Here is a 13,837-nt window from a genome sequence, read left to right as displayed (position 1 = left end):
TTGGTTCTTTTTTTTTTTTTTTTTTTAAGATTTTATTTATTTACTTGACAGAGAGAGATCACAAGTAGGCAGAGAGAGTGGAAAAGAAGCAGGCTCCCTGCGGAGCAGAGTCCAATGCTGGACTTGATCCCAGGATCCTGGAATCATGACCTGAGCTGAAGGCAGAGGCTTTAACCCACTGCTCCACCCAGGCACACCCCCCCTTTTTTTTTCCTTTTTAAAAAGAAATTTAAATTTTATCATACTGCATATCCTTTTGTAAGGTATCACAAGCCCTTTTTGGAATAAAGCAGGGAATAACCAACCAACCAACCAATGATAATTGTAACAACACGAAAGCCAGAGGAGCCTTTAAAAATATTGTTTTAGTAAAGCATCCATTCAACCTGGTTCTTCCCTGCATATAAGTGCTTTGCTTTCCTTATGAGAAAACTACACCTGGGGCCTTTGGTGAGCCAGAGTGGCATTCTGGCGGGACCCACCAGGAAGGGCAGAGGTGGCCAATCCCAGATGTGTGCTGTCCAGGGACGTACTTATAAGATTAGCACGGGCGGGGTGGTGACAGGCGGCTGCAGGATGAGTAGCTGCCACAGAAAGAAGAAAGCAGACTAAGTTCAAGTAAAAGTCTAAGATAGAAATATATCTTCCTATATAAGGATGTCTTATTCTTGGCAGAAAACAATGCACGTCATTTTATATAGGGAACCAAAGTGACCCTTCTGAAGACAAGCTAGGATTCCAGAGCTCAAGAGTCACTAACCACTAATGTCTCATCTGGCTTATTCTTCAAAGACCCCCAGTATAAAAATATTTAAATCAGATCGATTGTAAAGCTCTCAGTACATAAGTATTACTGTGGAAATATCTGCCTCATCATTTCATCAAAAGGAGAAGCTCCCTATTAATAAGTCAGAGCACATTTCTGATAGTTTTAGATGAGATTGGGTGCGTTCAGGGTGGTATGGCCATAATCTAATACTTTCAAAGAATGTTTTAAAAGATTTTATTTATGTATTTGACAGAGAGAGACACATAGAGAGACGGAGTGGGAGAGGAAGAAGCAGGCTTCCTGCCAAGCAGGGAGCCCGATGTGGGGCTCGATCCTGGGAGCCTGGGATCATGACCTGAGCCGAAGGCAGATGCTTAATGACTGAGCCACCCAGGTACCCCTCTTTCAAGGAATTTTTTTAAAGAAATTTTTTTTAAGATTTTATTTGACAGAGAGAGAGATCACAAGTAGGTAGAGAGGCAGGCAGAGAGAGAGAGAGAGAGAGGGAAGCAGGCTCCTCGCTGAGCAGAGAGCCCGATGTGGGACTCGATCCCAGGACCCTGAGATCATGACCTGAGCTGAAGGCAGCGGCTTAACCCACTGAGCCACCCAGGCGCCCATAAAAGAATTTTTTATTCAATTATTTGAGAGAGAAAGTAGAGCAAGAGAGAGAGCATGAGTGGAGGTGAGGGGCAGAGGGAGAGGGGAAGCGGACTCTCTATTCAGCTCAATCCCAGCAGCCCAAGATCATGACCTGAGCCAAAACCAAGAGTTGGATGTGTAACAGACTGAGCCACCCAGGCATCCCTGTAGTCTGATAGTTTAGAAAATGATCATTGATATTTTACCAGATCTTGGTTATTGCTTTAATTCCCTTTCCACATTTTCCAGTAAGAAAACCATGATCTGAAGGCACTACTAGTGTGTTAACATGACTATTCGCTATTAACTTAGGTTGACTTCTTTCAAGCCATGTGCTCTAGACCCATTACAATTTATCTGGCTACGACGAGCCTGCTCTGCCATCTCTATCTCTTCCTGTAACAGTCTCTCTGCCTTGATAGGACTGTTAGGTCTTATTTAGCAAAGAAGCATTGTAACCACTACTGCTGGGGTAGGACAGAGTTCTGAGATGTACTGATTAGTTGCCATGTCTTTTTCCACTTTATTTTTTAGAGTGACAGCCCATGTGTGAGCATTTGGGGGTGAGGAGGAGGGGGCACAGGGTGCCACCCAGGTGCCCTGATAACTGGTATTTCCTATGGACAAAACTAGAACTAATGAAATATAAGTGATGTATAGGTAAAAGAGAATAGAATTTTCATGAACTAAGAAAAATGTGTATATATAATATCACATTCTAGGCAAAATCAGTGAAAAGTGACCTGGATACCTGCTAAGAAAACTTCTGTATTACAAGGATTAAGAAATTTTACAATCTGATAGAGGGGGGAAAAGGCTACCTGTTTAAAAAAAAAAGTCTGACTATATTCTTTTCCAAGATAACATTAAATGCCAAAAAGCAAGGGAATGGTGTCTGCAGAGTTTTGAGGGGAAGGCTGAGAAAGGAAAGGCTGTTCCTTGTACTGCGGACTACTGCTTACCCCCCACCCCTTCTTCTAAGGAAACACGGCAGCTCCGTTAAGGACTACATTTCCCAGCCTCCCTTGACGGCAGCAGCATGGCATTGTGATCAGCTCCTGACCAATGGGATATGAGAAGTAACGTGCAATTTCCAGGCTGTACCCTTAAAGGAAAGGATCAGGCTTCCCATTCTCCCTTCTCTTCCTAGTTGATAGAATGCGATCATGGAGGCAGGGAGCTAACACAGCTTTTATAGACCATCAGATGCAAGTCACAAGGTGATGACAGTGGAACAAGGCAGGAAGAGCTTGGGTCTCGTCAACTACAGAGCCAACTTCTCAGCCCTGGACTCCTTACTTACACTGTGATGTGGAAGAGAAAGGAACTTCCATCTGTTCAAGCTACCATTCTGACTTCTGCTACAGCAACTGACCCTATGTTTTTAACTTGTACATCCTGCTAAAACATGGCCTATTGGGAAGGGGCTAGAAAGACATTTTGAGTATCCATGAGTTCCCAAAATATTTGCACCAGTGGATCTTCCTTGTAAAAACAACTGGAATAGAAATGATACAAAATTAAGAGCTCAAAAAGGGTAAAGTTATGGTATACAAATGATTGGTGCTAAATGTGAAGCCAGTTAAAACAGATATATGTTCTAATTTGCTGGAAATAGGACTTTGACAAAAGTTTTTAAGTATTCTTAAGTTATATACTAAAAAACAAGGGCGCCCCAGGTGGCCCAGCTGGTTAAGCATCAGCATCCAACTCTTGGTTTCAGTTCAGGTCACGGTCTCAGGGTTGTGAGACTGAGCCCCATGTCAGGTTCTGTGCAGTCTGCTTGAGATTCTCTCCCTCTGCCTCTCCCTCTGCCTCTTCCCTTACTCTCTCTCAAATAAATAAATAAAATCTATTTTAAAGAACCAATATGGGGCGCCTGGGTGGCTCAGCGGGTTAAAGCCTCTGCCTTCGGCTCAGGTTATGATCTCAGGTCCTAGGATCAAGCCCCACATCGGGCTCTCTGCTCAGCGGGGAGCCTGCTTCCTCCTCTCTCTCTGCCTGCTTGTGATCTCTGTCAAATAAATAAAATCTTAAAAAAAAGAACAAATATAATACGGATGCCTGGGTGGCTTAGTCAGTTAAATGGCTGCCTTGGGCTTCGGTCATGATCCCAGCGTCCTGGGATGAGTCCTGCATCGGGCTCCTTGCTCAGCTGAGAGCCTGCTTCCCCCTCTCCCTCTGCCTGCTTGTGCTCTCTCTCTCTCTTTCTCTCTCTGTCAAATAAATAAATAAAATCTTAAAAAAAAAAAAAGCCAACATAACAATAACCTGAAAAAAATCCACACACTATACTAACAAAATCTATGGAGGGAAGGAAAAACGACCATGTACTAATTCCTTTAACCAGGTGAGGGGGCTCCAAAAGAGACTGTTTCACTCCAGAGCCCAACCATTCGAGAAACACAGGTGTGGGAATGTGTTTTCAAAAAGAGCAACTCCTTGAAGGCAAACAATTAAAAGAAGAGTACTGAAGGGCAAAATTCCAACAAAGGACAGAAGAAAGCAGCAAGGAAGGATTACACCCAGAAAGCATAGAACAAGGCCAGAATTGACATCAGTTATTGAAACACATTTAAGTGTGATAAACTCTACTATAAAAATATTCTCAGCATCAAATACACAAAATTTAACAGGAACACAGGTAAAATGAAGTGACAAAAAATTTTCCAAGGACTTTGGGGGGCACCTGGCTGGCGCAGAGGAGCATGCAATTCTTGATCTCAGGGTTGTGAATTTGAGCCCCACACTGGGCATAGAGAGTACTTAAAAATTGAAAAAAACATTTTTTTGGGTAGTGAGATCAAGTCTCTCTGGAAGGGTCGGTTAATGCTCAAGTGTGCATCCTTTCATGCATACATAAACACAAGGCAACTCCTCAGATAAAAGCAAAGTCCTCCTTTCTCAATGAGGAGATTTAAAGATAGTTATTTTAGGGCAAACTTGACTGTATCATTTCTAAGGATGTAAGTGAAACAGTCCAACGTCTAGTTACTTAACGTAGTTAACTTCTTCTACAAAGGCACGTTTAAAACCGCCTCATCTGGGGCGCCTAGGTGGCTCAGTGGGTTAAAGCCTCTGCCTTCAGCTTGGGTCATGATCCCAGGATCCTGGGATAGAGCCCCATGTTGGGCTCTCTGCTCAGCAGGGAGCCTGCTTCCTTCCTCTCTCTCTCTCTGCCTGCCTCTCTTGCTTACTTGTAATCTCTGTCAAATAAATAAATAAAATCTTAAAAAAAAAAAACAAACCCACCTCCTCTGAAGTAGTGTATTAACTTCCCAGCACTGCTCTCTGGAAATTCACTTTTCACCACTTGGCTTTCCTGAAACTTTTCAAATGCGTCCTCAATCTCAGTGCCTTAATTATCATCAGAGTGACTTCTGTAATTACTTAACAGTCTCGGAAGCACACCAATTGTACTTCAATCTCATGCTATTATGAAACACTTCTTGTCCACCTCACAAGTCCCCAGTTACAAAAGAGAAACTGATTTTCACATTTGTTCTTCATAAAGATATTCATGGGTCTAAAATAGCACTTTCTAGATTGCTCTTTTAATGGGTCCTTGGAGGGCTTGCTGACAAAGACACCTATAACTTGAAGATGTGAGGTCAGACCCCGCAGAAGAATCACCAGATGCACTTCAAATTGGTCTCTTTTTCCAGCTGGTTGGTCAGGTGATCTCCGTAGTCATCCAACACTGTATTGACTGAGGTCATTTCAAGCTAATGCATCTTCCCTAAATAGCATTTATTTAAAAAAAAAAAAAAAAAAAAAAAAAAAGGAGAGGACCCCACAGTGTGAAAGACTCTGCAAGGACTTGAAGAAGACTCTTTGGATGGAAAACTTTGTGGGAGAAAACCTTGTCTTTTATTAAGGCACATGTGAAAAGAAGATGGCCAAAGGCCCATTAAGAAAATAAGTATCTATAATATCTATAAAATGAGAGCAAAGATTGCAATAATGAGACCAGACAAAACAGAACATAACAAATACTGATGGCGTACATGAAAGGATGCACACTTGAGCATTAACCGACCCTTCCAGAGAGAATTGATCTCACTACCCATTACCTGCGGTCCTGTTGCTTCTCATTATTGGGACTTCTCCTCTTGTCTTCTCGGGTCTCCCGTGTAAATGAGAATTCACTCCATGTCTTTCGTCTTGGTCTGGAAAGGCATCTATTTGGAGGCCAGTGGAAAAGATAATTTCTAGTATGTAGCTCTAGCTCTAAGTCTGTAAGATAGCTGTCACCAGCACATACATGGTAATCAAGACAACACCAGGAAAGATGACTATCTTTTTTTTTTTTTTTTTTTTTTTTAAGAACATAGGAATTGTCAAGGAGCTCTTCTGCTCTTGACGTCACAACACCTTCTCTTCCCCAACATCACAAAATGAGGTCCATGGACTGGGTCAACACTAAGAAGATAGAACTAACTTCATTTTAAGAAATTATGTTCTAAGTGTAATATTCTCCTCGTAGTGTGTAATTCCTATCGGTAGAGAGAAAAGAGTTCAGTAGGTGAACAATAACGTTCTTGAACGTGCTTCCTTGTGTTGACTTGCTGTTCCTCACACATGCCGCCCAACATGCTTTAACAAAATCACACCACCTCCCTGACTAGGTCTCACTTCAATTCAGATCATACTGTGTCCCCGGGGTCTCCGTGTGCTTCTGCTGAGAGGAATCCTTCCCATGTCTTCCTCTACTGTACTCCAATGACAAGGAAGTCCCTGATCTTTACCCTCAAAGCAGGTCATAACCTTACTTTTTGCTTCAAAAAGAAAATGGAAGCAATTAAGGTCCCTTCCAGAGTCCTGCCACCAAATCTGCCCCCAACCAGCAAGCATCCACACCCACAGATGCCACCTTCTGTCCTGCTCCAACAAGCTCCCTGCATTCCTACCCAAACCCAGCCCCTCTAGCTGACGCCAGCTCAGACCAAGCACACTGTCCTGGCTACTACTTTCTTCTGTCTTAAGACAAACCACCAATCCACATTGCCTCAGGAACTGCTGCCCTAGTTCCTTCCTGCTCTTGAGCAAAATTAACCTTAAAAATTGTCTAAACTTGCTAAATCCAATTCCTCTCCTGTTCTTCTTCCTCATTTTTAAGAAAAACAACTTTTTTTCTATTTATGTAAAACATTTATAGAGTTCCAGTGTCAAAATTATGAAACCTGTTACATTCAGAAAGATCTAAATTCTATCCTTTCTGCCCTATTCCCTCCCTCCCGCACAAGTAATCACTTTCATTAGTTTTTGGTTTTTTATTATGCTTATGGATGCGTGTGCTAGGCATATATTTACATATGTTCATATCACCCTCTGTCTTAGATTCAAGTAGCATCCCGTACATTGTTCTGCAGATTGCTTTTCTCCACTAAAAAAAACAGAAACGACCGCACTACAGTACACAGAGACATTCCTTATTTCTCTTTACAACCAGGGTCCTGTGGACTGTTTCTACTTTTTTGCTATTGTAAAGAGACCCACAATGAACAGTCTCATTCGTGTGTCTTTTTATATTTTTGTCCATGTAACTTTGGGATAGATTCTCAGCAGCAGGAATGCTCAGGCAAAGGGTAGATGTACATGCAATTTTGCTAGTGACTGCCAAACATCCCTCTCCTTAGAAACTGTATCTTGGGGCACCTGGGTGGCTCAGTGGGTTAAAGCCTCTGCCTTCAGCTCAGGTCATGATCTCAGGGCCCTGGGATTGAGCCCGCTTACTCCTCCCTCTGCCCACTTGTGATCTCTATCAAAATAAAATAAAATAAAATGAAAGAAAGAAAGAAAAAAGAAAAAAAGAAAAAGAAACTGTATCTTCTTGCATTCCCATTAGCAATTTAGGGCAGTATCTATTTCCCTACACTCTTGCCAATGGAATATGTTGTTAAGTTTGTGGATTCATGCCCATGTGTTAGGTGGGAAATGGTTTCTCAGTTTTAATTTGCATTTGTCTATTTTTGGGCAACAATACTTCATAATATGAAACATTAAACTTCTCTCTTGAATGTTAAGGAACAAATTTACAAACACTTCTCCCACCAACATGTTATTTTGGAAGAGGCCTGCCTCCCTGCCTGCCTTCCTTCTTTCCTAGAGACAGAGAGAGCAAGTGCAGGAGCAGAGCGGGGAGGGGCACAGGAGAGCATCTTCGGCAGGCTCCATCTCACGACCCTGAGATCATGAACTGAGCCGAAACCGAGAGTTGAATGCTTAACCGACTGCACCATCCAGGTGCCCTGAAGAGGCACTTCTTAAGTTCACAATAAAATAGCGATTTCTTTCTTTTCTTTTTCTTCCTGGGGCGCCTGGGTGGCTCAGTGGGTTAAAGCCTCTGCCTTTGGCTGGGGTCATGATCAGGGTCCTGGGATGGAGCCCCGCATCAGGCTCTCTGCTCGGCGGGGAGCCTGCTTCTCCCTCTACTCTCTCTCTCTGCCTGCCTCTCCGCCTACCTGTGATCTCTGTCAAATAAATAAATTTTTAAAAATCTTTAAAAAAAAAAAAAGGGGCAGTCTTTCTTTTTCTTTCTTTCCTCCTTCCTTCCTTCTTTTTTTCTTCTTTTTTTATTTATTTAAGTAATCTCTACACCCAACATGGGGCTTGAACTCACAAGCCAGAGACCAAGAGTCAGCCGGGGGCTCCAACAATGGCTAGTTCTGAACACTAAGCAATTACATCATACCAATACTTTAGTTTTAAAGATAATTAGCAATACTGGATCTCCGAGATATCCAATGACCTTTAACAGGAATGTGATGCTATCTAGAGGCAGTAATGAACTTTACACAAAAAAGAGAAATTTCATAATATTATCAGTAATAACTGCCAGACTCTGTTCTAATACTGTACTTGTATTATCTTACTAATCCTCATAACAGTCATCTGAAGGACTGCCAAGGGGCCACAACAGGAAAGTCCCAGAATGAAGACATGAACTCAGACATCTGACTTCAGAGCCTGAGCGCTCAACCACAGAAACATTATATCTCATTACTGGATTGCAAGTTCAGAATTTGCTGAGTTGGCTTAGATAATGGAACAGAATTCTCTTTCAAAACATTTTTTGTTGTTTTTTTCCCAAGATTTTTTTATTTTAAAATTTTACTTGTTTATTTTTAAGAATTTTATGTGTAATTAATATCTCCACCCAACATGGGGCTCAAACTCACAACCCCGAGATGCTGTGAGTTTGTATGCTTCACTGACTCAGGGAGATGCCCCTAGAATTCTTTTTGCCCAAGATTATCTCCTGTACGAACACTCCATATTCCAGAGCAGTAATCTCTTGCAAGTACACAAGTGATAATATCAGAAAAATGCATTTTCACTCCAAAACCAAGAGTAGGTGAAAATGTCTAAAAACTCAACTCTTGAAGAGTGAAAAATGAATGGAAAATCATCAACATTAAGGCTGTATTAAGGGTTGTTTTTCCTATCCTGGAGAGGATTTGGGCCCAATAACCTCCTGTAAGGAAGAAAAACAGTTCACAATCGTAAGGTGACACACTCACATTTGTGACAAACACAGGACCACTTGATTTGCGCAGAGACTGGCCTCATGACCTTGGCCTCGCCAACAACAAACAGTGCTATCACAGCAAAATCTAGCAAGTGTATCACAGAGAGCTTGAAAGGGTGGAGAATGAGAAGCTGGAAGCCAAAAATTTATTACCCTGAAATACAGGGTCCTTTCAATATCATCTGAGGAAGGGGATTTTTTTTTCCTTATAATAGACAGTTATTGCAATGTGTTCTGTTTTATCAAGAACCCATAGATGATTCATTTTTTTTTAAAAGATTTATTTATTTATTTATTTGGCAGGCAGAGATCACAAGTAGGCAGAGAGTCAGGGAGAGAGAGAGGAGGAAGCAGGCTCCCTGCTGAGCAGAGAGCCCGATGCGGGACTCAATTCCAGGACCCTGAGATCATGACCTGAGCCGAAGGCAGAGGCTTAACCCACTGAGCCACCCAGGCGCCCGATGTTTCACATTTTTTAAAAAAGATTTTATTTATTTGTCAGAGAGAGTGTGTGTGTGAAAGAGCAGCAGGCAGAGGAAGAAGCCAACTCCCTGCTGAGCAGGGAGCCCAATGCAGGACTTGACCCCAGGACTCTGGGATCATGACCTGAGTGAAAAAAGCAGACACTTAACTGACCAAGCCACCCAGGCTTCCCAGATGCTTCATATTTTAATAAGAATGCATTTGTGACTTTTCAAAGTGGAACAAAATTTTTACTCAGACGGCGACATTGTAAGGTCCTCGCGAATTCACTGAACTAAGAATAAATGCTGGACACACCCACCATGAGAAACACAGATTAAAAGAAAAACCACACACCCCACTTCAGGCACACAATTCTCATCGCCTTCTCCTGCGGAAGCAAAACGACACGACAACAGTCTCGTCACCCTTCACCTTCTCATCTTCCTCCACCAATATTCTGTTTGCCTCCTTTGCTTTTGTGGCCTTCCCTCTGAAGTCCAAGTACCGAATGGCTTAGGGGTGCACGTGAGGAAAACAGAGTTTACTGCGACCCCTTCCCCCACATCCCCCAAGTCAAGAAACGAAGACAGCATCAGGCACAGGTCTAACTACCAGAGTGGGATGTATATGAAAGTCATTCCAGATGAAGAGTTTCTCACTCCAATCAGTATCACGAAGATCATGATAGCGCATCCTTTGCGCTATCATTCACAGATCATTTCTCTGTGACAAGAAACCTTCTTAAGCACATTCTCCCCCAACCCCCATTTTTTTTCATTTAACCAAACGCTTAAGTAAACCTTGAGGCATAATGTCCATGATCTGCCCTGGAGACAGGACTAGGACACACATCTACTCTTAAGCATTCTCCTCTTGGGTGGTTCCTTCTTAAAAAACCACTTCTTGTCAAGCTGGACCCACCAGGCTTTTCCTTTCCTCTGTTGCCTCCTCCTTTGGATGTCACTTGGCATGTATCTCCCTTTCATGGAACAGACTCCTTAACCAATATGTCCACATGCCGTCCTTATGTAGAATCAGTTTCTATAAATTATGAATTTGGTGGCATGGGACTTCATCACTTACCAGCCTGGCAAATGAAAGAATGTTCCAGGGGGCACAAGTCCACTTTTGATGAGATCCAGTTGGAGTTTCTGAACATGTAAATGCAGCTGGGCGGCTCCAGGGGCCGGGGATCCACCATACCTGCCATAGGAGGACCAGACCCAGATGAGCCTCAGACTCCAAAATCAACCTTTTTTCAAAGTAAATATGAAAACCAAATTTTGCTAGCTTCTAAGAGATGGAACTTAGGATATTCCCGCAAATGTGATGTGTTATTAAGGGTCCAGAAGCGAATGGTCAAGAAAGAATTCTTGAAACATCTTCAGTGCAAGGTGGTTTTATTAAACATTGGGACAGGACCTGAGGGCAGAAAGAGCTACCCTGGGATTGTGAAGAGTGACTGATTACATTCTTTTCAATTGGGAAGGGTTAGGGAAGTCTCTAAGTAATTTGAAAGCAAGGTTTCCCGGACCTTGAGGGGGTCATTTTTTACTATGTAGTAAACCTTAGTTACAAGACCCTTTAGATGGCTATCACTGGGCCATACGTTTGAAGGAAGATTGCTAACCTATACCTCTTAGTCAGGGGACGAGATAAAGGAAGTTTCCAAAGGGATTTTTATTTTTTTAATTTTTAATTTTTATTAGCATATAATGTATTATTAGCCCCAGCGGTACGGGTCTGTGAATCGCCAGGTTTACAAACTTTACAGCACTCACCACAGCATATACCTTCCCCAGTGTCCATAACCCAACCACCCTCTCCCTCCAAAGGGATTTTTAGATGTTAAGAAGACTTGCAGGATCCTGGAGGTCAGGTTAATGTCAAGCTAAGGTTGCTTTTTGCCTCCAGAAAAGTATTAACACTGAAGCAGTTAAGCTTCTCTCTGCCCACACATTATAGATAATTTATTTTTTCATATTATGAGCTCTTTATCACAAGGCTTTGTATTAATTTACCTAGACTTCAGTGAAGATGTTGGTCATATAACACGGCCTTAGATATTTCTCCAAGACCACAATATTACGGTGCATGACTTTGAAAATATCTCTGTAAGAAAGATAACAGGCAAATAATTTCTCTTCTGGCTTCTGAATTAGGAAACTTGGAGCCAAGAATGATGAGGAGAGGAGACCTGGGTGTCTCAGGGGGTTAAAGCCTCTGCCTTCGGCGCGGGTCATGATCCCAGGGTCCTGGGATTGAGCTCCACAGGGAGCCTGCTTCCTCCCCTCTCTCTCTCTGCCTGCCTCTCTGCCTACTTGTGATTTCTCTCTCTGTCAAATACATAAAATCTTAAAAAAAAAAAAAAAAATGATGAAGAGATATTTGCCAGGAACAAAGTGGCCATAAAAAGTTTCCCATTTTAGGGGCACCTGGGTGGCTCAAGTAGGTTAAGGGATTGCCTTTGGCTCAGGTCATGATCCTGGAGTCCTGGGATCGAGTCCTACATCGGGCTCCCTGCTCCGCAGGGAGTCTGCTTTCCCCTCTGACTCTCCCCCTTCTCATGCTCTCTCTCTCAAATAAATAAATAAAATCTTTTAAAAAAAGAAAGTTTCCCATTTTAGAATCCTACACAGCACTTTCAGTGAAATATCAGGTAGGCTAGCTTTTGATAAACTCTGAGAAAATCTGTCTTTCTACACAGACAAATCAAAGGTTAAAGACCCAAAAATAAATATGTCAGAGGAACTGAGGTAATGAAGTAAAGCGACTGATTTTTTTTCAATATACAAAAGCGGAAAGATTTAAATTTTTTTCTTTCTCCTGTTCCAGAATAAAAGTAAGGACTTTTCTTTTATAAACACTCATCTCAGAGCCTTACCTGGACTGTTTTTTTCTTGATGTTTTCCCAGGTGCTTTAGATTTTGCCCAATCCACCACTTACTCCCTTCCTCTAGAGAGTCCCAGAGAAGATTCTGGACTTCCAGGTTCCAAGTGTAAGCAAGGTGTCCCCCCGGACACGACAGTGATTTTCTGCTTCCTCGTAGCTGCAGTGAAACCTGTTAAGTTGATAACAATGATTTTTACCGTGTTGCTCTGGGATATTTAGCTCATTTCCTAGAATGACACCTGTTCTGATACATAACCAAAACCAGATTCCTCCCCTGAAGAACATTTTCTCTGTGAATTGTGAGCAAGAACAGTGTAGGCGCTCAGCGGCTTCCTGGTCCTTTAAATATATTTTTGGTGGGTTTGTCATATTTATTAGTATCATTGTTTTAGGAAGAGGGAATAATTTGTGAAGGAGATAAAAGTCTTTTTGTTTTTCTGTTTAAGAACCCAGGTGGAGTCCCTACCAGCTGAAAACAAACAGCAAAGATCAATAAAGCAATGGGCATTTATAAAGTACCCGCACCTGTGTCTACACAGCCAACTGTGCTTTTAGCTTTACAATAGCTCTTTGCTAAGCCTAGGCTGTAAAGGAATAGAAGATATGGAATAGCTAAGTCAATGTTGCCAAAAATTAAGAAATGTAGTGTGTGTGTGTTTTAAAGGAAACCATTCTTACAGAACCCCAGGACAAATTTAAATTATTGTATTCTGCTTTTTAAATACATTCAAACATAAAACTAGGCATAACCTATATGCTAAAGCTCTTACACAATCATAAAAACCAAAAAATAAATATCTGATGGAAGAATACAAATTAAATACAAACAGAACTGAAAACCAATGAAATGAAAACGGGCTGCACTAAATAGCTATCAGACAGAGAAATATGTTTTGACCACTAAATAGCTATCAGAGAAACAAGCTATGACCACACAGGTTGTTCTGATTTGGCAGGTACGCTCTCTCATACTGTAGCAAAAATCCATTCTCTCACCACTTTTCTTTATTTAACTTGCTGAAAAACCTTTGTTCAGACAGCATGTCATTTGTACTTCACCTGCAAGCCATCCATCGTTTATTTCAGCCAGTTTTCTTTCTTGGTACCAAAATATAAGAACGAATACAATAAAATGCGGGCACTGAAATAGCTTGGTAGGTTTCAGGGTTCAGGTGGTTGTCCAAATGATACTTATATTATTTTTAAAAATCATTACAGAAAGACACTGGTATCCAATATTCTCTCAAGTGTCTATGCCAAGAATACACTCCTCCCTCAGTTTGAAAAATAATGCGGTAATGGAACTAAAGATAAATATGGTATGTTCCTTTTAAAACTTTTACAGTCTAGTTGGGGGGGGGGTAAGACCTAACAATTGTAGTTAATAAAGAGAGTGCCACTGGACAGCATATATCTATGAAGACACAGATGAGGAAGAAATTTTCCCCAGCACTTGACCATCTTGAGATAGAGGGACTGGTCATCTCAGCAGGAGTCAACGTGAGTAAATGCATGGCAAATGTCAAGTATTTAAAAG

General features: G+C 41.7%; 1 protein-coding gene across 1 annotated transcript in view; it reads right to left on the bottom strand.

Moving 5' to 3' along the window:
* The window catches only part of PKD1L3 (polycystin 1 like 3, transient receptor potential channel interacting), a 57,988-nt gene extending 45,403 nt beyond the window's left edge, over window positions 1–12,585 (bottom strand). The window contains 5 exon segments of the mRNA XM_059381628.1: window positions 439–584; window positions 5,485–5,592; window positions 10,491–10,610; window positions 12,292–12,423; window positions 12,426–12,585. Coding sequence (XP_059237611.1) covers window positions 439–584; window positions 5,485–5,592; window positions 10,491–10,610; window positions 12,292–12,423; window positions 12,426–12,585 — 666 coding nt within the window.
* Window positions 12,586–13,837: the final 1,252 nt, after the last annotated feature.

Source organism: Mustela nigripes, chromosome 17 (genome assembly GCF_022355385.1).
Source record: "Mustela nigripes isolate SB6536 chromosome 17, MUSNIG.SB6536, whole genome shotgun sequence".
Taxonomy (NCBI): Eukaryota; Metazoa; Chordata; class Mammalia; order Carnivora; family Mustelidae; genus Mustela; species Mustela nigripes.
This window is presented reverse-complemented; position numbering and strand designations above follow the sequence as displayed.